This window comes from Pagrus major, chromosome 1, assembly GCF_040436345.1.
Source record: "Pagrus major chromosome 1, Pma_NU_1.0".
In the NCBI taxonomy this organism is placed as follows: Eukaryota; Metazoa; Chordata; class Actinopteri; order Spariformes; family Sparidae; genus Pagrus; species Pagrus major.
In genome coordinates this window covers 30,646,456-30,670,857 of record NC_133215.1, presented here as the reverse complement: position 1 = coordinate 30,670,857, position 24,402 = coordinate 30,646,456, and the positions used below count along the sequence as shown (strand labels likewise).

Below are 24,402 nucleotides of genomic sequence, written 5' to 3'. Positions count from 1 at the left end.
CAGTTGGCAGCAGTAAGCAGTTACTTTGGTAACATTAGTTGAGTATGCAATTGACAGAAGGCCAAAAATTCTTACAGATTGCAAAAATGTATCCAAGCCAATTTACATTTAAAAGTTTTTCATAAATGTTTTTTATTAAACTATTAACACATTTTGGATAATACAAAACATTAAAAAATGCACTTAGAAAAAACAAAATACAAAATGCTTATCTATCTATATCTAGTTAAAAAGTAAGAACAGGAACTGAAAAGTGAGATGTTTTAAAAAAACAAAAAAAAGAAAAAACCTAAAATGTAAAATACTATTTATACTTGCGCTAAATACGTATTTATCCCTATAACCTATTATCTGTAGATCTATAACTTGGCTTCAGCCATTTTGATGCCAGTCTGGGTGTTTTCCTCTCTGTGGCGGGCTACGTTCCTGCAGTGGACGAAGACGTAGACAGGATGTATGAACACCAGCAGAGTGAGGAGAGTCAGAGCAATGTCCACCTGTAACAGATCAAAACACATTTTACATGTTTTGCACACTAAACATTTTGATATGAATCCATTGACTGTTACAGTGGGACAGACTACTCTCTCCCTTAAACTCTCTTGAGCACCTACATAAAAGGGGTCACCCCCCAGAGTTCCTCTGACGAGGGCGAAGCAGGGGTACTGCAGCAGAGAGAAAACAGCAGATATGGACATCACCAGGCCGTACAGCTTCCCAAAGTGACAGGCTGGAAAACTGAGAGAGAGGGAGAGACATGTCACTTCACAGGTATGTTATGACTTGGTGTCCATCTGTCACATAACCAAAAACAATAATAGGGTTACAAATGCCCATCATAAAGTCTCTGATCAGTAGTCAGTAGCCCTATTAAATGTCTTTCAGTCAGTGCTGGTAACAGTCAATGTCTGACCACTTGCACTCTTTGCCAATGCATTTTTTTCTTTGTCTGGCATCCATTATTAGTTTTTGACACTTTCCCCCTACCTCTTTTCCTGTGTTTGCTAAGGTTAAATCATCAGTTCAGGCAGCAACTATATGAAAGGGCTATTCCAGTTCCATAGAGTTGAATTTAAATGAAGCTGGAGTCTTGCCACAGCCATATTAAAAACAGAAGAATGGCCAAAATCTAAGCAGTAGAGGCCAAAGTATTGGCCCAATCCTAACGTCAACACTCACAGACTTTGAGGCCTGTTCCCTGTAAGTCTGATGTGGTTAGGGCTGTCCCGCTGTCAAATCATCAAATGCATTGGGGGTCCATCACAGACATTTTGAGCCCTTTATAGCCACTTTCCATAGTACACATTTCTGTTGACTTTACCTGAGGGAATTACCCACAGTTTATCGTATTGTGACGTTAAACATGGTGTTACCAGGAGGAGCCCTTAAAAGTTTAAAAGAAACCTGATGATAATCCAGATGATGACACTCTTGAATAACTTATTCATTTCTTATTAATAAACAGAAGTTTATTAAGGCCTTGGGTTTGGGCCATCCTGAGTTTTAGTTCAGATTATGTGTCAAGCGCCAAAAACCCAGTATCCTACAATTCCCATAATGCCACACAGTAACACCTTTTTGTCAAACAATTCAACTTGATAAATGCACAAGCATAATAAACTAGAGATCCAAAGTTTGTGACTCAGACAAAGGTCTAGTTGTTTTTAGACATTTTAAAGCAGAATTACTACATAGTTTACATTTAATGATGTCAAACATAGAAAATGTACATGGTCAGAGGGGAACATAAGTTCATAAGTCACCTCTGACTGGCAGATACTAATCTGTGTGTTTGTTTACTCTACAGAAATGAACATCAAGTCACATCTGTCACATCTAACTATTCTGTTGTAAGGTGTTTCTTTTATTTCGCCCATCCCCTGTGTGTGTATGTGATAGCTACTCACGCAATGCTAATGAACGCTGCATTTCCCCCGTAGAGGAAGGAGCGATTGAGGACTTGAAGAATAAAGGTGAGGTACTGCAGAGGGAGGAGAGGAACGGCGGCGCACACAGAGAACAGCAGGCACTGCAGGGAGGTGAGGAACAGAGAGAGAGAGGAGGAGCGCAGGTCCGCCTCCCGCTCGGTCTCTCCTGCAGGGGGAAAAATGGTCAAGAAGTAATGAATAAAGATGCTATTATACAAACACACACACATGTGCAGTCATAACACCAATCGTTGATTTACCAGGAGCCAGAGGCTTTCCCTTGTGTCTGTCCATAATGAGCCCGTTCCAGGGAGCACACAGCACTCCACACAGCTGGGTCATGGCAAAAGCATTGGTGTACTGACTCACTGCAGCATAGGTGGAGCGAGAGAAGAGGAGAAGAAAAAGTAAACAGTAGTCAGTGTAAGATGATGAAAAAAAGGAACAGAAACGCTTCATATCACAGCCAGTTAATAAGTGTGTGCGATAAAGCGAGGGATTTTTATGATTACCCAGGCTGGGGTCATTGTTGGCCAGTCGGTTGAGCATGGGGTTGAGCGTGCCAATGAAGAGGTAGTGTCTCAGCTGCATTATAGACAACCACACCAGGTGCCACAGGAAGAACCAAGACAGCACACAGCTCCGGAAACTCGCCACTAAACACGTGGAAATTCACATGGATTCTGACGTGAACTTTATGGGAAAATGAAAGCAAGTCCATATAGTGAAAAGTGCTTTAAAATGAAATACATTTACTAAAAAAAAAAAAAAAAAAAAAGGTCTGTCAAACATCAGCCTCCATCTCCTTAAAGGCACAATATGTTATTTCTGCCACCAGAGGTCTCTTAATCAAAACAAAACAAATGTGGGATCATGGGAGTTGTTAAGCAATCATCATTGCAAATCAAAATCCATTTACATGAGGCACATCAGGCACAAATGTTCACAGATGAGGAAATGTTCTAGCTCTATACTTAAAGCTCTATTCACATTACATTTAGTCACGTTCCTGGGAGTTTTAGCGACAAGCGATTAAATGAAACCAGTGCTGATTACATTAACGAAAACTATTATAAGAAATGTTCATCAGTGACCTTTTTGTTATGACTAAGACTGGATGATGATACGCTAAAAATAGATCTTTGAAAATGAAAACTATGACGAAATATATGTTATGTTTTTGTTGACGAATTGAGAAGGGACTAAAATGTTAGTGTTTTGCTATTGGACATTGAAATAATTGTGCATATTTTCTGTCTGTCAAAATATAACCAATGCAACCCTGTCACTGATTGACGTGTGCAGATCTAGGTGATGTTGTCTCAAGTTAGTTAGTTAGTCGTAAGTTACGCTTACAACAGCGTGATGGTCTGCAAAAAGGAATAGATTTATGGACACACTTTATTTATAATTTGGCAAAAAGGAAAACACAGTGCACTAGAGAGAGAGACTGAGAGATGACCTTTAGCCTAAGTGGGAAGAATACTAACAACCTGAAGAGACAGCTGAAGGCACTGCATGTGTTGTTTAGGATTTCTATAGCCAGCTGGGAATATAAATCTACTTATTGTTTGAGCACTAGTGTGATTTTAATGGTAGTATTTGCAAGTACAACGTACAGCCTGATCAAACTATCTGACATGTTTGAAAAACATGAAGCTGCTGATGATGCAGACGCTAATTAAATGAGTTTAAAGAGAGAGAATTTGATGAACACTAGATTAAAACTATGAGGATAAAAAATGACTAAAATGTGACTAAAACATAGTCCACATTTTCATCGAAAGACTAAGACTAAAATTGTTCAAATGAACACTGAATGAAACACACAATTCCCTTAAACAAAATTACAAATTTCTCTTGGTTTGAACTTTGTTAGAAAAAGTTTAGATAATGTAAGAACACAAATAATTAAAATATATCACAAAGGTCTGCTTATTTTTAGATGATTTAATGCAGAAATGTTTCATAGTATATCTTTAACTTCATGCCAGTTGAAAGTACAGCGATGTTTACAAGGCAATGGGTTTTTCCTTGATGTTCCTTTCAAAGTTACACTATTTGATAATTGACCACTCGATTCAGCGATTTCTAAGAAAAAAGGCCATATGTGCCCTAGTTTCAGTTTCTGGAAATTGAAGATCTTTGCCCTGACAGTGGACTGTTGGCCGGACAAAACAAACACATTTTCGCAATTTTTCCAGTTAATCTCTGCATCGGCAAATAGAGAGAAGAATTTTTTTGTTTTGAATGCTATATTTGTATTGTCCTACTTTAAATATTTAACGATTTCTGTGCAGTTTTATTGATCAACCATGTTATCCACACCTGATGATGTGAATGTGGAGGCAACAATGAGGATAAGTACCCTTTCCTGAGTCTTGGACCTCTGCCCTGTCCTCTGGCACTGGTGGAACGTTGTCCGTCCCACTGGACTCCTGTGAAGCTGCCATGGCACCGTCCCTCATCCTCTCAAACTGCTCCACGTTGTAAGTGTTGCCCTGTCCACAACTCGGTCTGTCCATCGGGGAAAAGTAAATGTCATGTCTCATCCGTGAAGATAATCTATGTGAACTTAGACAACAGCTGCTTCAAAGAAAAGCTGATGTTCTCACCCATAGGTGTAGTATTGCGGCAAAGGGTAGGGGATGTGGGTTCTGGGCATCAGCAGGAAGGTCCTCAACAGGAGTATGATGCTACAGGAGGACAAAACAAGGAAGGAGGTGCGGAGAGAGACCCCCTGTTCATACAGAAGCTGGAAGCAGAGGAAATTGGCATGGTTAGACTTAGAGAAAATGGAGTTGATGTACATGTTGCTCTCTGCTAAACAAAAAGATCAGAGAAAACAAACGTATTTCTAAGAAAAACAGAGCAGCATGACCTCAAATGATGTATTTCAACTGCATTACCAACCACAGGTTAAACCTGATTTGATGTCATTGTCTTTAGCCATGCCTGAACTCACTATTCACTGATATTGTTATATGACAACTACCCATCTAGTAAACATTTTCAGATACTGTTAGAAGAGCATTTTAAAGGAGACCTAGAATGCTTTTTTGTTTTTTTCTTTTCCTCCAGTGTGTTATATAGGTTCTTATGCATGTAAATGGTCTTGAAAGTTAAAAAGTCCAAAGTCCACAGCAATGGGAGCTCTTCTCTCCCACAGAAAACACTGCTCCTGAAGTGCCTCAAACGGCTCATCAGTAGTCCCGCCTTTAACTCTGTGACCTCTTGACATCACACTACATCACGATGTCAGCCATTTTCATAACTTATGCTGAGCGGCTAGTTTGGCTCATAAGAATTAAGTATAGCTGCCACAGCTGACTGGAGACATGGTTAGTGTTGGCTAAGGTGTAAGCTGACCAATCAGAGCAGACTGGGTATTCAGGAGGGGGGCTTTAAAGAGACAGGAGCTAAAACAGAGCGTTTCAGACAGAGGGTGAGCACAGAGTTGCAGCACTGGACAGCGTGAAAAAACTGATGCATTTCTTGAGCATTAAAGCATGTAAACCTGTTTTAGTAGTAACCCAAAATAAAATGATGAATCTGAAAATGAGCATAATATGTCTCCTTTAATGGTTCTTCTGACATGGCTGCACTCCTTTACCTTGAAGATGAGAAACACTGTAGAAGAAGAGTCAAAGGCACCGTTGTAGAGGGTGATGATGGTAGAGCGATGAGCAGCGAATAGGTTTCCCACCTTCCCGACACACAGAGACACAATTCAGCCATACAAAATTCCTTATTAGAGATTTCAAAGTGGGCTTGAAATCCAATTTAGTTTGGACACACATTCATATGGAAACACTTTCAGAATTCACCTGCATGTTGGTAAGAAGGAGCAGGATTCCTCCCACAGCGATGCACGACAGCGCAGGAAACAGCAACTCTGAAAATGCTACGGGACAGCGGAAGACAAACTTCAACACCTTTATAGACATGATTACATTGATAATGTGCTCATAACATGATTGTAAACCCGTCCTCTTGACTTATAGTGATGGATTCCAGAGTCACAGTGTAGTGAGAAAAGCAGAAAAGGTGGAACAGATGAATCACGAGCACTAATGCTGCACATGTTTGGTCTTGTGGCAGTAATGTTAAAGGGTCAGCTACATAAAAATACTTTTTCAAGAGAAAATTAGGAATTAAATTCGGGTTTGATATGATTAAAGCATGAATTATGAATTGTATCGTAGTAACTAGCATGGCCTTTCCTGTGCTAAACAAGTCGCGCACTATTGGAACGGGAAACCAAACCATATATCCCCTCTATCTAATTTATTTGTTTAATTAAGACATTGCATTGTGAAAACAGAAGAAACATTTAATTCCACAGGTAGTGCACTAAAAGCAAGCACAGCTAACTACTGAGTCATCTTTGCTATACAGCTAATTAGCAAGCTAACTTCTGCACCAACTTAATTAAGCCATATGGTTGTTTTTTTTAGGCCTTTATTGACAGTACAGCTTGAGAGATTACAGGAAACAGGGGGAGTGACATGCAGCAAAGGGACCCAGACCGGGACTCAAACCCAGGGCCGCTGCAGTGAGGACAGAGCCTCTGTACATGGAATGCACACTCTACCAACTGAGCTAATTGTCATAACTTGTCTGGGACAAGTAAATATTTTGGTTGGACAAATGAATTGCTGTATCATTAACTGTCCTGTTAAGGAAAGATTGAGAATCACATGTTGCTTCTGTAATGTTTATAACCTGCAAGAGTGTTAATTTATATGTTTGGTTCATAATTATGCTCAATCAATTTTCACTTACTTTTCTTTGCCAGAAAAGCGTAATGGCTGCTCTGAACATGTAGTGTTATTTCTAAGATGACACAGCATGTGTTGAGTATGATTGCTGAGCTCTAAGGCCAGGTAGGAATGTGACTCATCTAGTTGTTTTAGCACTAGTGTGAATTAAATGTTTTGTTTTTTTAATAGGCCAAAATAACACATATATACCATATGGTTTTTGCCACAGGCTGCCTGGGGAGACTTGTGTGGTTCTCCATAGAAGCCATTTTCACTCAGAAATGTTGAGGTGAGAGGTCAAGAGACCCCTTTGAAAATGGCCATGCCAGTTGTTCTCTCACCAGAATTTAGCCTAACTTCGGAGCATTATCTACCCCACTTCCCAACAAGATAGCATACATGGTTGGTATCAATGCATGCCTGGAATTTGTCTTGTTTCACATGATACCACTACCTTCGCTAGCTTAAAAATAGAGTGTGTCACAGCCGTTGACTCACAAGGTTGTAAGTTGATTATATTATTTATAGTTTTTTTTTTGCATAAAGTGTCCCACCTTACCTGACAAATGCTGTCCCACATTAGCTCACATCATGTTCAGGTAATATGGGACAGTGACATAAAATGTTTAGGCCTACATTTGAGAAATGGCAGTGGTGAATGGATTCATCCTTCACCCCATATGTCATCATACATGTTTCCATTTGTTTTTTTCTCGTCATACTATACATGCTTTCAATACTCACGCTTTGAATATGGACAAAGTTTAATTAAATGTTTGAAATGGTCAGTAAATGATTTGACATATGTTGTGAACACTTTTGTGTACACCTACCTGCACTGGAGAAGGCCACAAGAAGGGTTCCAGTTGTGTACAAACATCTGGAGAGAAAAATATGCATCAGTGTCTCCATCATTTATCCACCAAAGCATACACACACAGTCAGACACACTAGAAGGCTGAGAGGTATTTCCACTATCACACATTATATATACAATGGTAAATACTTTAAGAACACTATGAACTCATATTTATCACATGCTGGTGGATCTGACTGGCATCAGATGAAATAACTATAATGCATTCTCAGAGTTGAGGATTTGCTAAAACATATTCTCTGTCTGAGTGTTTTTTCATTGGTGGGCTCTTTAGCCTGGTAACCTGTATCACATCATCTGAAGATATGCCTTCCCATGCACCGTGAGCAATAAATAAGTAACCTAAATTGTCAATGTATAACGCAAAAGCTCTAAAAATCAACATTTCTCACTGACTTGGGAAAAAGAGAATAGGCAATTCAATATTGAACCCATGTGTGATACAACAATAAAATGGGAGATACATTTATTGGTGTCAGCGGGATATGTACATATCTAGATGCTATAATGATTCACAGTTTTATTACAGAATGATGATGTTGACACTGCAAATACAAGGGTCGAATAGTGTCTGGGATCATTGGGGTCAAATGAGGTGGACTCTGCTGGACTGTAATCTCTCTGCCTCAGTGATACACTCCCTACTTTATCTCTGTAATCCTTATGGAGCACCTTTAACCTAACTGTAAACTGCACCAATAACTGAACTGCAAACTGAATTATAATTTTGAGCAAATGGATCCTTTATGAGTATCATGCATTGAATAATAACTTATTTCAAATTGTTTGCAACTTTTTAGGCCCACTGAAGTTTTTAAGGCTTTGCGTCATTATGTTATCTGAGGTCAAGTTTTTAAGCCTTTGCTTCATTATGTTATCTGAGGTCAGACTACTGATAAAACTGATGCTGATGGGGGTTTTCAACTGCAGCCTTGAAGAGAAAAAGACGATGAACTCACATTCCCAGCAGCCTGGTCACCATGGTGCCAAACCGATCAAACAGGTAGCCATTGACTAGATTGAGAAAGTTGTTGAGGAACGAGGCGATGGTGAAGACCAGAGAGAACTGCTCATCCTGTTTGCTACAGTCTGTAGGAAAGAAAAGCAGAGATGGGATGTTGAGCAAACTGGACCATGTCTTCTGTTACCCAAGAATAGACCTGTCATGAAAACCACTTTATATTGGTCAATATTTTGCAAAAGCATTCTATGCCACAGATATAATGATAATATAATAGTATAATAACACAAGTTTTAAATGAACTATTCAAATCTAATTTAATATACAGACAATGTGATTGTAATATGAAAAATATATTAAAATGTCCTGAATGATAAATAAACATAAATAAAATAAAACCATACAACCATAACAATAAATAAAATAATAACATAAAACAATAACCCAGCTAGTTATTCTGGCATCATGTTGACATTCTTATGTAAACACACACGTATGTAAACACAGGCAATATCGAGGTCAGCAAAAATGATCAAGGTAATATATATATCTCGATAAGTCGATAAGGAAGATACTGTTCAATAAGTCAAGGACATAATTATCATGACAGGTCGACTCATGTCCTTGTCCATAGAGCCGTGGCACATTGAAGCAAAACCTTAACAGGTGCAGTTATCCCTCAGGTAACAGGTGGTGCTCCTTTACAGTATACTAATTCATGTGTAGACTGCATTTTTTGGACCAGTGACATGGTCCATGTTCTCCTGTGTTTTAAATGTAAACCTTCAAAGGCTCACCATAACCTCTTTGAAAAAATGATATTCTGCAACGCTATTTTTTGTTTATAGTGTAGGTTTTTTTAACACTGCTTGCATTAATATTTATTATTATAATAATGAATCAAGTGGCTTTGTGCTGTCTGTAGCATGTGTGGTGTTTTGGAGTTCTTCTGCCCCCCAGTGGTAAAAAATCTATTAACACAGCTTTAATTTTGCCTGACTAGTTTTATTTTTTGTCCAAAAAAGTATACGATTCAAGAAGTGTAGTGGGGGACTTACCATTAGACAATCTGCTCAAAGGGCGAAATTGTCGCCATTGTCGAGCTTTTGTCAATCTGTTGTCAGGCTGTGCGCCAGAACCAAGGAGTGATAAAAAACAAAGGAAACCGATATTGTAATTTTTCACTTTGCTCTCTTTTACTCTGAAACCACAGCAAAACCCAGTATGTGCATACTTTAAATGACGTGATATTCAGGCAGATACTTTGGTCTGAAGTGATAGACAGACTGAAGATGGAAATGGAGCGTAATGAGTTGACAATGATATCAGGTAAGCTTTAATTGACAGTATTCGTCCTTCTGTTTAAGGATGTGTACCTGTATTCTGTAAAGAGGTCATGTTTAACATGTTTTTCTTAGTGCTAGCTGTTTTCATCTAACTCACACATTCTCTCAGGGAAATCTACTCTATTTACTTCCATGTTGATTTTGTAAAAGAGCTCCTAGAGTTCCCCACCTGTACTGGTCAAGGTGTCGTTGATACCTGGGACACTGGTACACAGCTGACTGAAGTAGCCATCCTCCTTCAGCACAAACATCAGAGAGGCGAAACCAAACACCACACCGGCAAAGCACAGACACTCCAGCATCCCTGAGGCCAGAGTCAGCCTGTAGCGCAGCCGGGTACCAACCTCGTGCCCCTGCATGCTTCACTCCCCTTCTCCAGGTCGCCAAACGATTTATTTCCAGTATGACTTTGGTGCCCACAGAAAGTTGTTTTTGTTGTCTCTCTTTGTCTTTTCCGTTTTGCTGATTTGTCTTGAAGAGATCAGATCAACAAGTGCAGGGCAGTTGGGTTAAGATACAGAACAAAAGCAGATGGTAAATAAAGAGCTTTTCATCTGTCAGTTACAGCCCAAACTCTACTCATGCTGCTAATATCCCGGCATCCACTCTAAAAATGTCATTTTGGCTCAGGTTTATATTACTGCTCAAACAGTACATAGATATTGAAACAGCTGCTGGGGCACTAGCTATGACTGCACCCACTAAAATTATACAGGGACATGAGAACACACATACACATTCAACTAATGTCAAATTAATTTCATCTGTCTGGAATATCTCAAACAGAGGCAGAAAATCAATTTGAACAGGTTGACTCTAAAAAGTGTCACCTGATAATATCAGTCTCAGTCATTTCTTCTGAATCTATAGAGCCACTTGTTGCAGTGGTGGAAAATCACATTTAACATAAGTACATTTATGAGAACATTATTATTTGCTCCTAACACAATAATAATAATAATGCTATAATTTAATCCTATATATATTACATTTAAATATTAAAAACTACCATAAAAACTATTCTGAACTTAAAGTAACACATTTATTTTTGATACTTTCACTAAATCAATTAAGTACATTTTTTCAAGTACTTTAAAGGAACTATTGTACTTTTCACACCACTATATTTACTAGGCTATTTGTTAGGTTTTAACATGAGGGGTAGGTCATTAAATGGGTCATTAATTCACCGGTGAGGAGCAAACTGACTTCAGGTCCATTGATTCTAACTTGCACATGCCTCAGCCACATGAAGGATCAGTCAGTCAGACTAGACTAACATGTCCCTGCACTCTCTCTGCTACCAGTCAATGGAGAAGGCGGATGGCGAGTGGGGATGGCACTTACCCCCCTTACCCCCTTTAACTGTCTACTGATTGTATTTATTGAAGATGCATTTCCTAGTTAGTGGACTGAGATTGGGAATACAACTAAATGCATTCTGTTATAAAATACTACTCAGTTCCTATACATGCAGCTACCCACATTGAACAACTTTAACATCAAGATGCTGCTAACACAATGATAAAGAATGATGTTATAATTCAATACAATATATATATTGCATTAAAATATTAAAAACTACTTTAAAAGCTCTGTTGGGGACATTCTGAACTAAGAGTAACACGTTTATTTTAGATCCTTTCACTAAATGTTGCTGACATGTCTGTACTTTCAAGTATTTTTCAATTTTGAATTGATTAAATGAATGATGAAATAAGAATTTCCTTTAAAACTTTACCAATACCTAAAAAAACACGTAAACAAAAATGAAAAAGTTGTCCCTTGTCTTTTCCTGTGTCTCATGTCCCACTCACATGGCAACCTGAGGACAGTGCGGCAGTTATCGCCAGGCGGTGCTGACCATAATCCAGATTAGTTCACTTAATCTATGCGTACTGACACATGGCACAACGTGGACGCAAGAAATTAGACCATTATAACTTCTATGATCATTTATCTTTAAACACAACACGAACATTTGATATTGTACATATGAGAAGACTGTGTTGTCCATAAATGGTCTATTTCTCTGTGCGGATCCACTCACCTCACTTTGGTGACAAAACACGCATGTCTCCTCCGACACCTGCTGCGTCATTTACATTAAATGATGTTTACCTCGTGTTTCCAGCTCGTTCAAAAATCCATCCACTGTCCTCCTGTGCAGGGACTCTTCAGGACGGGGATGCTGCCTCCTCCGAGCCGCAGCTTGTCTGCGCCTCTCTCTCTCTCTCTCTCTCTCTCTCTCTCTCTCAGTGACAGCAGGTGGACACATTAACAGGAGGCTCTCTTATCTACCGCGCAGTCATGCTCATCAACAGATTACTCGTGAATTACAGGCTAATCTAACGGATTTTCTGTTATTCAGCCGACATGATGGTCACATTTTAATTAAGCCCCCTAAAGCCTGGAGATAAAACATACTGAATAACTATAAATGCAATACAAACTCACGAATGAGACCAAAACACACGTGTTGGCACCTGCTGGAATATTATGATTTTCTGTTTTATTTTGAAAACACAGTGTTATTTGATGATGACAGCATTAGAACCTGCTGTCCTTAGGTCATTACTCCTTTAATGATCATTCGTCCTGGTCCTGGTTAACTACAGTGTGTGAGAACTTGTCCATAGTTCCAGTGCTCCTGTAGTCCATGTGGAGCTCCCTACTGCCCCCTGCAGGTCACTGCCTAGATTAACTAATTCAAACTGAGCTAACTCATTGTAAGACATACACTACATAAATTTCAGTGGACACCTCTAATACTTATTGAGTTGAGGTGAAATGGGTTTGCATGGCCGAGCATCAGTTAGGGTGGTGTAAAGAACGCTGAAACTTGATGCTGCAGTGGAAACTTGTACTTTGGAGAGATTAATCCTTCTATGCAATCTAGCAGTCTGATGCAAATAGAACGCATAGTGCCTACTGTAAAGTTTGGAGGAAGAAGGACAACAAACTGTTCTTCAGGGTTTAGGCTCCTTTAGATGTTTGCAGCTAAGGGTGTCCTTAAAGGATAACCTCACCTGAAAAAATGAAAATTCAGTCATTATCTACTCCGATGGAAAGTCAGGTGAAGTTTTGCAGCCTGCAAAACATCTGTATGGAGTTTCCATACATGGAGTCCATGGAGTTCAGTAGTTTTTAAATCAAGTCCCCATCTACTTCAGTTATTGATGAGAATGCTGCAGTGCTGTGTTGCTGTGAAGCAACAGAAATATTTTGTGGACTGCAGAGCTTCACCTGACTTTCCAACTGCATTGATGAGAGGTGATAAAGACTGAATTTTAATTTTTTTGGGTGAACTTCTCTTTTAATGCTATATAATACAAAATATTTTTAGTGGGATTAGAGTGGGATGTCTGACATGCTCATATAGGTGTGATGGTCAGGTGTCCACAGACTTTGGCCATGTATTGTTATCTGGTTGGTTACCTAAACCTGTGCTGGATGTGTCAGTGACTGTTTGCTGAGGAGTTATTTTGCCCCCTCAAGGCCAAATATCCAGCAATGCAGCTTTAACTATCACAATATCTGTTCTTGCTCATTCAGATACTTAAAAGATATATAGATATTTTGCGAAGTACACTTTATTTTCTTTCCAAGAGTAAGATGTAAGATGAGAAGATAGATAACACACTCATATCTGTATTCAGAATATGAAGCTACCACTTTCAGATGGTTAGCTTTTAGCCTAGCAAAAAGACTGAAAACAGAGGGAAACCGCTCGCCTGGCTCTGCCACAGGTAAGCTGGCCAGAATACAGCTAACAGGGATAAGATCCAAACACAGACAAAAGCAGGCAGACCAGGTCAGAGTCACAAGAGTCACAAGACAAGCAAAGGTCCACATAAGCAAATGTTTAAAAAAAAAAAAGGTAAGGCAAAGAATCCTGAGTCCAAGGATCAGGCAGAAGGTCAGTCAGGCAGGTTGGTTAAGATAAGGTAATCCTTTACTTATTTATCCTTCTATTGCTTTACAGATGACAAGGGGCCTGGGTCCAGAAGCTCCAAAGCCAAGGCACATAACCAAAAACAACTCAAAACAATCTGTCATAGTACTGATGGGAATTAACCGGTCAATATACTATTGGGCTGATAAGGGGAAACAGGAATCAGGTGGATAAGGGAGGTAAAGGAATGTGGGAACAGGTGAGGGTGTGCTGAGGAAGGTTACATCATTAAAAAAAAGTTATTACAATACCAGTTCGTATATTTTATTAGATCATTGGTCAATTTGTATTATGTTTATGTTGTAATTTTTATTACATTTTCAGAAAATGTTTGCTTGTTTGTTTATCAGTTGCTGCACTGGTTTGAATTATTTTGGATCATAAGACCAGAAGAACTCAAAAGATAAGGTGACAGAGGCAAAACCCTGACATGTAATATTGCCTAATAAAGCTGTTAATGCTAGCCTGTTAGCAACATTCTTTAGAGTCATGTTTTTCCGTTTTTTTTCCTTAGCTCTGTTTTGGTCATTTATCTGGCTATTTAGCTGCTAGATACTCATCTTCCATCACCAGCTAGTCGCTTACTTTGTACCCTTATAATGTTGTGCACAGGGAGAGACAGGGGGCACTGAGATTAAAAGGGAAGGGAAACCCTAGGAATTTCAGGCCATTGCTGTAGTATAAAGTTTACCTTTCGTAAACTACTAGTTTAATAATTTCATACTGCAAATATACTTTTAAGTTCTCCCTTGAGTGAACTTAAAGGTCATATTGATAACAATTTTATGGGGACAAATCATTTTTTAGAAATAATACATCTACAGAGCTTGTTGAATGGTGCAGAATAAAAGTATATCTTTTCCTCAAAAACATTATTATGATTGTGAATTAATAATGAAATTAATATTCATAATTAATCAGTAATCAATTCATAAACATTTTGCCGGGTCCAATATGATTGTTTTGTTTGTGTCTGTGTAAGGACAGTTGGTTAGTGGGGAAAAAACTCATTAAAGTGAACCCTGACCCTAACTAGGGTTAGTGACCTTAATGTTACTTAACTAGTGTTAGCAGCGTTACGTTAGCTAGCTAACATTAGCAAGGTTAGGTAGTGTAACAAACTGGCGACCACTTGACGGGGCAGATGACTCGAACAACAGCGGTGGTGTGACGTCAGTGCAATGTCAGATGCCACATTTAGTGGCTGAATATTATCAATGACACATTTAACATCATACACACAGTCGACTACTCATATATCATTTTTGTACTACTAGCTTAACATTTATGTTTTTTTATTTACTTGGAATATACCTTTAAATGTACTTTTAAATAGACTTGAAATGAACTCATATATACAGTCCCAGTGGACTACACATATAAAACTTCACATGACATACTCACGATTAGGAATGTATTTGTTTTCTTTATAAATCAAAATTTTCAAGCAAATATTGTATTGGATGCAAAAATATATGAAGAACATAACAATGACAACTTAAATCAACACCTCAGTTAAAAACAAGTACACAATAAAGTTTTTAATGTTTAAAAACCATTTTAACATGATTCATTAAAACATGGTAAATCATTTGTGTGGTCTGCAGGCAACTGTGTTTCCGAAATGAGAAACTATCCTCATAATGTCCGCGTCATACAATTCTTTCATTTTCATTTTCCACATTTGTTACACCGGATAAAGTCAGCATTGCAGACCCTTGTTTATCCACTTCTTGTTCAGTCTTTCTCTGTTTGGCCAGCTTTGTGCAGTAGAGGCTGACATGTACCGGGTGAGTAAAAGCAAGCAGAGACAGCACGGTGACACCTACATTTACCTGTGAGAACGACAGACAGAAGAGGAATATGGAATATATGTGGTCCGAGATGACTCAATAGGTTTTAATCAAAGCTTATCACAGAACCTCTGGCCACTTACATAGAGTGGGTCACCATGCAGCTGGTGCTGGATGAGGTGCAGGACCGGAAGCTGGAGAAGCAGCGCCAGAGCTGCAAATGACATCGCCACCCCCGACATCTTCCCAAAATGAGACATCGGGAAGCTGGGGGAGAGATGGAGAGGGAGAGAGGAGAAAATGAAGAAGGAGCAGTAGCAAATTCAGAGAGCTGAAAAGGGATTGCTGATGGAATATTGTGGTGGAATTAAAAAGGAAATGGGTACGTACGCGATGCTGATGAAGGTGTGGTGGCCTCCGTAAAAGAAGCCGCTGTTGAGAACCTGCAGGACAAAGGTGACGTACTGCAGAGGGAGGATAGGACAGGTGAAACACACACAGAGGAGGAAACACTGTAGGGAGGTCAGGAAGAGGGCGAGAGAGGACGAATGGAGGTCGGCTTCCCGCAAGGTTTTTCCTGAGAAAGATGACAGATGATGCTTGGTAAACTGTGGAGTCTTTATAGGAACTGCCAATAGAGGAAATAACTAAAGGACAACTCAGGCAAACATAAAAAGTGAAGTTCGGTACTTTTATTTTGGAGAACCCTTAAAAAGGGTTTTTTAGGAAGTACGCCTGGTCAAAAGCTCAGCATTTAAGGATCCAGTTTGAAGATCTTTCTTTTGTTAATCGACTGTGGTCACACCCGAGGCAGGGAGAAGGATAACGAAAGAAAACGCCTCCCCTCAGGTGTGATCATTTCAACTTAACAAGACACTATGTACTGCCTTCCCCCTCATTTAATATTTGATTTACTGTTAGTTATCACATACAGTTTCTGTATTTCTGTTGAGATCTTTAATTCAACAGAGAACAAAATGGGTTTGTTCTTTGGGTTCTAGAGCTCTAGAGCTCTATAGCTAAATTAGCCATTAGGTTTAGAACTAAGAGCGACATATAGCCCAACATTTAGTCAAATAAAAAGCTTTGTTCCACACTATGATTTGAAGAAAGCTAGCCAGCTAACCTGGATCCAGAGGCTTGCCCTTGTGTCTGTCCATGATGAGGCCGTTCAAGGGAGCCATGAACACTCCACACAGCTGGGTCAGGGCATAGACATTGGTGTAGTGACTCACTTGAGGGGAAGGTTAGACAAAAAGACCAAGTTTAGTCTGGGGGAGGAAACAGTGGTAAATAATCAAAACCTATATCACACCAAGGGCTGGAATGAGGTGTTGATCACTGGAAGTAGACAAGAAAACAGGAACAAGTGAACCCTGGTTTCATTCTTTTTAATTTGATGACGTTTCAGCCCTCAGGCCTTTTTTCAAGATCAACAGTGGTTGTTGCAGCTTCTTCTCTACTATCTCTCTAACATAGTTGAGCTTTAAGCAGCAATGTGGCAACAGTTCTCCTCGAGCACTGACTCAGAACAGGGCTTTAACTATTTACTTTTGAGGTTTCCCAATATATGATATTAATTGACACCCACTATCCAGTCAGAAAGCATGACGTTTTTTTTAATGGCATGGTATACATTTGCACAGAAAACTAACACCGACTGGTGAAGTCAACCTACACACTGCTGCCTCTGCTTATGTCATTTGACACACTTAAAAAATGCTGTTATATCTTACCCAAGGTTTGGTCGTCATTGGCCAGCCGGGTGAGCACGGGGTTGACATTGGTTAAGAAGATGATGTGACAGAAGATGATAGTGACCACCCACACCACGTGCCACAGGAAGAGCCAGGACAGCACACAGCTCTGGAAACTAGCAACTGGATGGACGGAAAGTTGGAGGGCAGAAATCAGATGAATCAATGTTTATGTAGAAAGAAAATAGCTTTGCTTACTCTTAGACTATCAGATCTGATCAAATTGTGACAAAATGATGTTGCTGTGGACCACATTGCGTATCTACCTTCCCTGTGTCTCCTACTTCCATCCGAGGTGGAGATATCATTTCTGAGTATCACTTTTGATTAGGCAGAGAAGATTGCGGCTGTGTTCCAGTATTCATTCTATCATATGATTAGGTATGCCAGAAACCAATTTGGTATCTCCCAATATGTAGTATGTCCCAATTCTGTAAGCCAAAAATATGTGGAACCGTATTCACAAACATCCTGAGAATCCTCTCAGAGAGCTCCTAACTTAGCCTAAAAACTTCTAGCCGAGGAGTCCGAACTTTACAGTGATTTAGGAAACTTAGAGCAACTCTGAGCATGGAAGAGACAGAAGCTTTTATCTTAGTGAGGTGGCCTGGTTGACCCCGTCGGTAGGTGTGATACAATCTTTTAAAAGCTGTGATTGGTTGATCAGAGAAATGAATAAAAATGCAAAGAAAGGACAGTGAAATCAAGCATAATCATCTCTATTTAGACAGGGTGTAATAATGAATATTATTTTATGTAATTGATATCTCTGTTTAATAAGTATAGTAAGTGTAAGACTCTAAAGAAGCTTAAAAATGTTGGAAAACACAGATCTACTAGTAGTAGCCTATTGACATGCTGATAGTGCATGCATCCTTACATGTACTCACTATGCAGGCAGTTTTAGGAGGCCTGCATGCTTAGTCTATTTGACAGCAACTATAAAACAATATTAAAGGGAGCACACCAGTGAGGAGTGCTATGTAACAAGTTGGAGATGATTATGGACTATAGGTTGTGTGATCACTTTATGGATGGAAAATTGTATCAGAAATCACTTTTGCGATATTACATTTAAATGTAGATATTTATTTTTACATTTACCAAATATCTCAGTGTTGTGATCACTAAAATTTCTGCTGTTGTATCGTTGCGTTGAGTTGGACACGTGAGCGCACCTCTTATGAGATCAACCACAAACATTATCCCCTGCACGATCTAAACCCCAGCGTTTTATTAACTCATTGTGACTCAGTGTTTGGAGAATAGTTTACCTTCTTCTTTGTCTTTCCACCAGTTTCTCCTCTGCTTAAGAAACTCCCGAGGCTCTTAGAGGTCCTCCTCCCTACTCCAAATAGATTTTCTCCCTTAAGGGCTAGGATGCTTTCTGAATACGGGCCCTAATGTTTGCTGCCAGTTTGAGAGCAAACTCCACTTAAATTCTACTAAAAACACTAGAAAAGAAAACCCACAACAAAAAGATCCCATACTTAAAGGTACACTATGTAGTTTTGGGGAGAAAAAAATTGTAATCAGAAGAGAAAGATCTTCATTGACTGATTTTTTTGAAGCCTACACAAAGTAAATAAACAAACTCTCCTCATTTCATGACAGAATAAACCAGCTGATCTTAACAGACAATACAAATTTAGTTTTACTTTGTTTATATCTGGCGGACTCTGCCACGTGTCATGCTTCAAACAGTGTTCTGGGGACCTTATTTAGAACAGCTTGTTTATTCAGTTATGGAAAAAATAAATGTTTCTGATTTTATATTATTATTATTATTATTATCAATACCTCACTAATATTGTAAATTCTAACAAAACGACATAGTGCCCCTTTAAAGGTCCCATGTCATACTCACTTTCAGGTTCATACCTCAAAATAAGCACCCAACTTTATAATCAAAAAGGACATGGAAATCTCACTTTATACCATATGGGACCTTTTCAATGCAGTACAAAAACTTTACCTACCACTTTGCATGTTTTGGGGTGGATTTTCCTTTCAAGTAAATAATGACAGCTTTGCCATCCAAATGAGTCCTATTGGAGCTGGAGACCAAAATTGTGATTGTAAGTCACATTCAAGAAGAAACATAAATGACGTTAACCTTCCTCCTTCTTGGGCTCGGGCAGTGGCTTTTTGAGCAGATGCAAGGCGGACATCTCATCCTCTGCTCTCTTGTCCTTTTGATCCTTCTTCACATCTGCTTCCTCTCTTTCCTCCTTCTTGGACTTCTCCTCCTCTCCTCTTCCTCTCCTTCGGCTTGGGCAGCCTATTCTGTTGGAGCAGAGGTGGTGAGGGAGAACAAATTCACCTGGCACAAGCTTAAGTTGATCAGGATGGTGGAGTTTGCTCTGACCCATAAGTGAAGGTTTCCGGCAGTGGGTAAGGGATATGTCCTCTGGGCATGAGGAAGATGGTACGTAGGAGGTGGATTATGTTGCACAAGGTGACGAAGAGAAAAGATGACTGAAGAGATACTCCTCTTTCACGCAGCAGCTTTTGACAGGAAGACAAAAGGAGAAGATGTATACATAATTTGGGGGTCTGGGGTCTATATTGCATCAAATATCTATTACCTTTATGATGAGAAAGACAACAGCAGAGGAGTCATAGGCCCCATTGTAGAGGGTGATGACGGTGGAGCGATAGGAGTCAAATAGGTTCCCCACCTTGAACAGAGAAGTCACCTCCAATAAACCTGCATACTGATTTTGTTTTCCTTATCGTAAGCTTTCATACAGCAACATTAGTTTTTAGACAAGGTCACCACAAACCTGGGAATTGGTGATGTAGAGGATTGTTCCAGCCATAAGGATACATGACAATGCAGGGTAGAGCAACAACGACGTCTCTATGTGTGAAAGACAGAGACAACACTGTTTCTGAGACCTGATAAAGGATCTACCCTATGTGCTATACAAATCAACATACCTGTGTTTGACAGTGTGATGAACAATGTGCCAGTGGTGTACAAAGATCTGCAAGAAGATGATCAATCATGAGACTGAAACAGGTCAGAATTCTTTCTGGTCAAAATGTCACTATACTAGTAAAGTCACCATAGTGCAGTGTTTGTCAGTTATGTTCCTGTTGGCTCACTGCCCCGCATGTTTAAATTTTATATCTGAAAGCTCTGCTGAAGCCTGTAAACGACCCATTCATTTGAATCAGATGTGTTGGATCAGGGAAACATCTCAGGCCTAGTTCCCACGTACACGGGTATTTTTGGAAACTGAGTTTTGTCTCTTTTCCATCATTGTATTATCAAAGTTTGTGACGTCAAACAATATAACATCCGTTCCATCACTGCACAAACTTCAATACTCCAATATCATAACACATACTCCAGGTTCACATTTGCCAATGATGCTTCATACACTGATAAACATGTGTCTGCGTCATCATTTCCAAAAATCTCAGTTTCTGCCCGTCCAGATGTAAAGACTAAAAAAAAAATTCTGAATGTCTTCACCCTGGCAGGAGTTTTCCAAAAGCTCGGTTTTCAGTGAGTGAGTACGGTAAGCCAAAATGCAGAGAAAAAGCTGTTTCATGGCAATTCATCCAATTTTTGTTTTCAGTCAGGACTGACTGTCGCTGCCATCCCTCGAGCCATGCAGTGCTGCCCTTCCCCTCTATGCCAGCAACCCTGTCACAAATAATCTAGCATGTTTTTAGCCACACCCAGCAAGTAAATTATACATTGTCAGCTTTGTGCCACCTACATTTATCGCCTTACAGGTGAGGTGTCTGCTGTTAGATGCAGCATATTAATATGAGTATTTGGAAAACATATTGGAATGTTAGTTGCTGTTGGGGCCTTCCTGACCTGGAGATGATTTGGTCAGGGTTACCGGGTTGATGACATTGTAAACAGGTTGGACCTGCTGATGGCTTGCTTAACTTATTTGCTGTCACGGGATGGGACAGAGGTAAAGGGGCGCTTCACTTCTTGCCTCTCTTCTTATCAGTCCCTTCCTTTTGTTTTGAACAATATGTGGTCAAGGTAACAGGTATAAAATGTTAAAGTTTAGCAGAGTCATGGAAGTCCTGGGTCAGAGGTGAAGAGGCCTCTCTTCTTATCTGTCCCTCTTTAATGTGGATCATGTGTGGTAATTAAGTCTTTGACCAAAACAAGCTCGGTATATAAGGAGCTGTCTGCATGTCTTCGGGAGAGTTCTCATTATTCGGCTGGAGACTCTCCAAGTAACGTGTTACTTGTATATGATACTGATCTTATTGTAATAAATTTGTTATACAACTAAGACAGTGTCGGCGGAGCTTTTCTTCAAACATCTTCATCAGCATCGCCACAGAATATACGACACAGGTTAACAGCTTCTACAGCTTATTTAGTCATGAACCAAAAAAAACAGACTTGACACAGTTTTGCTCACATAGCTATTAGCCTCGTTGCTGCGGTTCCGCAGCGGTCAAAAATGTAGCCAGTGGGGAAGCGTATTATTGTGTTGCTGATGGAAGCGACAGACATTACTCGAGAGAAGTGCTCATCCTGACCGCTACAATCTGGAAGAAATAAAGATGAAACAAGGAGAAGAGGTCAATATGGAAACAGCTGAATGCTTCTATATGTTTACTGTATTTCCTGTGCGAATTAGCCTAATTTTGTGTTCTTTAATGTCTCTTAACATATTAATTATCATATACTATAAAGCAAGGATTCTCTTTCGCACATCTCATGATCTGCTCATCTGATCTACTTCACACTTGGCAGGTTCGTTGCTACAGACCCAAAGAAGTGCAGTGTCAAATTTGGTGCAATGTGGACACGTTCGGTATTTGAATAAACAGCGAACACAGCTCTGTGCAGCAGCGGGGGCAAGGCTTCAGTGCTTTGGCTTCATTGCTCTGCAGACTGAAGCTGGGCTCACAGGAGATCCCTCTCATGTGGTCTCAAGGGGAAGCAGACATAAACAAAATTAGTGTGGTGCAACAACTTGCTTTAGTATCACGTTGCAGCGAGAAAAAAAACAAAAGCAGACAGTCAAGAGAGGCTAAATGAGTGGGGAGACGCGGTCAACAAATGAGACTTTAGGTGAGATTTTAAGTTTTTGTCAAGAGTAGCATGCTAGCTTACGTTAGCCTCAAGGTATAGAATGTTTACCCTTGCTCGGCAGCACAGACAGATGCCTCTCTCATTAGTTGTTGTGGTCCAGCTTGGAAAGTGTTGATGTAATCATCTAGATTTCACATCGTCAATATAAAAACATGTTTGATATTATTGGGTTAACCCTGATGAGTCTAGCAGTTCAGGAGGCTATAAACTGGATTTGTAAACCCCTCACATTACCAGATAATCTGTGCCCAACCGCATGTTTTGAACAGGCATTGTATTAGTTAATGCCTTGAAAAGTAAGTGATATTTAGTGGACACAGATTGGGAAAGATTTGTGTTGTTAGTTTGCCCTCATTTCCCCTGAAGCTGAACTCATTTAAGTACATGTCAACGAACCTTTTTTTTTTTTTTTTTTTTTACAATTTATGCCTCTTCATATACCTATGAACACAGCATTGTCCTCCTCTCTGGTGATGTTGACACAGTATCCAGCAAAGTATCCATCAGCTTTCAGCGCAAACACCAGAGAAGCCCAGCCGTAGACGATCCCCGTGAAGAACAAATTCTCTACTAGTCCAGACAGCAGCATCAGCCAGCGCAACTTGTGTCTTCCTCCCTGGATTTCGAACATATTGCCAAACTCTGCTGCTTCTGCCAAGAGAGCAAAGTGGAATGATGCTGTTGAATTATGATGAGCAGAGCTGTAAAACCATCACAGTACACATCGAAGAGAACCCCACAAGACACAAATACTGGAGGATCAGCTGAGTACATTCTCGTGAGATCATAAATCATTGGCACAGGTCTTCACATAATGAAACATAAATAGCAGCTTATTACAGAAGCTCTCTTACCACCAACCTGCGAGTATGTCACAGGAATGTTTGTTCTCACAGAGAGTGAAAAATTTCTTGATATGTTCTTTGTTATGAGGTCCACTATTCTGTCCTTCAGTCCTTTGTAAGCATTACAGCTATTCAAGATGTGTGAGATAGGACATTACTTATCACCCACCTACAATGCAGTACTGAGTTCTCTCCCCAAACAGCTTAACAACCACTCACACCTGGGCTCACCTAGCATTGGCAACCCACATGAAGATCAGTTGGGTCAACAGCCAGTTGGGTCAATGACCCAAGTGGCCCTAACGACTCTGAAACTCAGAGCTCACACGTGTACTTAACGACTCTGTAAGGACACTCCCACACAGAGTTTAAAAGCCTGCAACTCCCCTCCAGTTAGTTAGAAGTGAAGAAGCCTCTTGGATGAGAGGGGAAACGTCTTCAAGAAACTGAAACAAGTCCAGTTGCCTCAGTACAGCACACAGAAGAACCTGCTCAACTACTTTCAGTTGGAGATGAATACCATGGCAAACTGTCAATGTTTGTTATTGAGCTCTATCATACTGTAGACAGCTATGTCTGTGTTTTTCTAGGTAACTTCTGTGATCCTGGTAATTGCTGTTACCAAGCTATTTATTACTAGGGATGCGCCAATCAGATATTCAGTATCTGTATCGGTCCGTTATTGGCCAAAATCACTGGATCGGATATCTGAGAGGGGAAAATGTATTATCTGATCCGATTTATTCACCTACATGCTCCCATAAGTGCTATGCACATCATGCCGCAGAGAGAGAAACCTGTAATGCTGCTTCAGAAGCCAAGAAGTCATTCTTTTAAGACACACCTTCAAGCAGGTAGCCCAGCTGAGATGGAAATGCAAAGCCCGGCTGTGCCATTCAACAGTATGGAACAAGAAGAAAAAAACCTTCTTTACCTGGAGGGGGAGATTAGCCAGCAAACCTGCCATGCCCATCTCTGTCTTGTCAGTGATCAAGATCTCTCTAGCTAGAGACTGCAGATGGGCAGAGACGTGCTGCCTTAAGGTGGCTGTAAAGAGAGTCACTAGAGTAAAGAGCAGCCCATCTGTATAG

At 39.9% G+C, this 24,402-nt stretch overlaps 2 protein-coding genes across 2 annotated transcripts; both read right to left on the bottom strand.

Annotated features, from left to right (window-relative positions):
- Window positions 1-116: 116 nt before the first annotated feature.
- Window positions 117-12,095, bottom strand: LOC141005010 (equilibrative nucleobase transporter 1-like). The gene is made up of 13 exons (XM_073476776.1): window positions 11,997-12,095; window positions 10,045-10,346; window positions 8,528-8,657; window positions 7,525-7,571; window positions 5,756-5,832; window positions 5,542-5,634; window positions 4,544-4,683; window positions 4,297-4,445; window positions 2,441-2,584; window positions 2,189-2,296; window positions 1,908-2,094; window positions 615-738; window positions 117-497 (listed from the first exon to the last, which is right to left on the bottom strand). Exons 2-13 carry the CDS (start codon window positions 10,232-10,234, stop codon window positions 360-362), a joined length of 1,527 nt encoding a protein of 508 aa, XP_073332877.1. The 5' UTR covers window positions 10,235-10,346; window positions 11,997-12,095; the 3' UTR covers window positions 117-359.
- A 3,387-nt stretch (window positions 12,096-15,482) lies between these two features.
- Window positions 15,483-23,097, bottom strand: LOC141001162 (equilibrative nucleobase transporter 1-like). The gene is made up of 11 exons (XM_073472188.1): window positions 22,908-23,097; window positions 21,787-21,916; window positions 20,324-20,370; window positions 20,167-20,243; window positions 19,969-20,061; window positions 19,749-19,888; window positions 17,360-17,496; window positions 16,750-16,857; window positions 16,014-16,200; window positions 15,767-15,890; window positions 15,483-15,665 (listed from the first exon to the last, which is right to left on the bottom strand). The coding sequence occupies exons 1-11, from the start codon at window positions 23,095-23,097 to the stop codon at window positions 15,483-15,485; spliced, it is 1,416 nt and encodes a 471-aa protein (XP_073328289.1).
- Window positions 23,098-24,402: the final 1,305 nt, after the last annotated feature.

Bases quoted from the DNA above. Each gene is read 5' to 3' on its own strand.
- LOC141005010 (XM_073476776.1), bottom strand. From the start codon at position 10,234: ATGCAGGGGCACGAGGTTGGTACCCGGCTGCGCTACAGGCTGACTCTG. The intron at 4,684-5,541 runs GTAAAGGAGTGC...CTCTGCTTCCAG, and splicing joins CAGTGTTTCTCATCTTCAAG to CTTCTGTATGAACAGGGGGT. The intron at 2,095-2,188 runs GTAAATCAACGA...TTCCCCCTGCAG, and splicing joins GGGAAAGCCTCTGGCTCCTG to GAGAGACCGAGCGGGAGGCG.
- LOC141001162 (XM_073472188.1), bottom strand. From the start codon at position 23,097: ATGTTCGAAATCCAGGGAGGAAGACACAAGTTGCGCTGGCTGATGCTG. The intron at 19,889-19,968 runs GTAATAGATATT...TCCTGTCAAAAG, and splicing joins TTGTCTTTCTCATCATAAAG to CTGCTGCGTGAAAGAGGAGT. The intron at 15,666-15,766 runs GTAAGTGGCCAG...TCGTTCTCACAG, and splicing joins TGCATGGTGACCCACTCTAT to GTAAATGTAGGTGTCACCGT.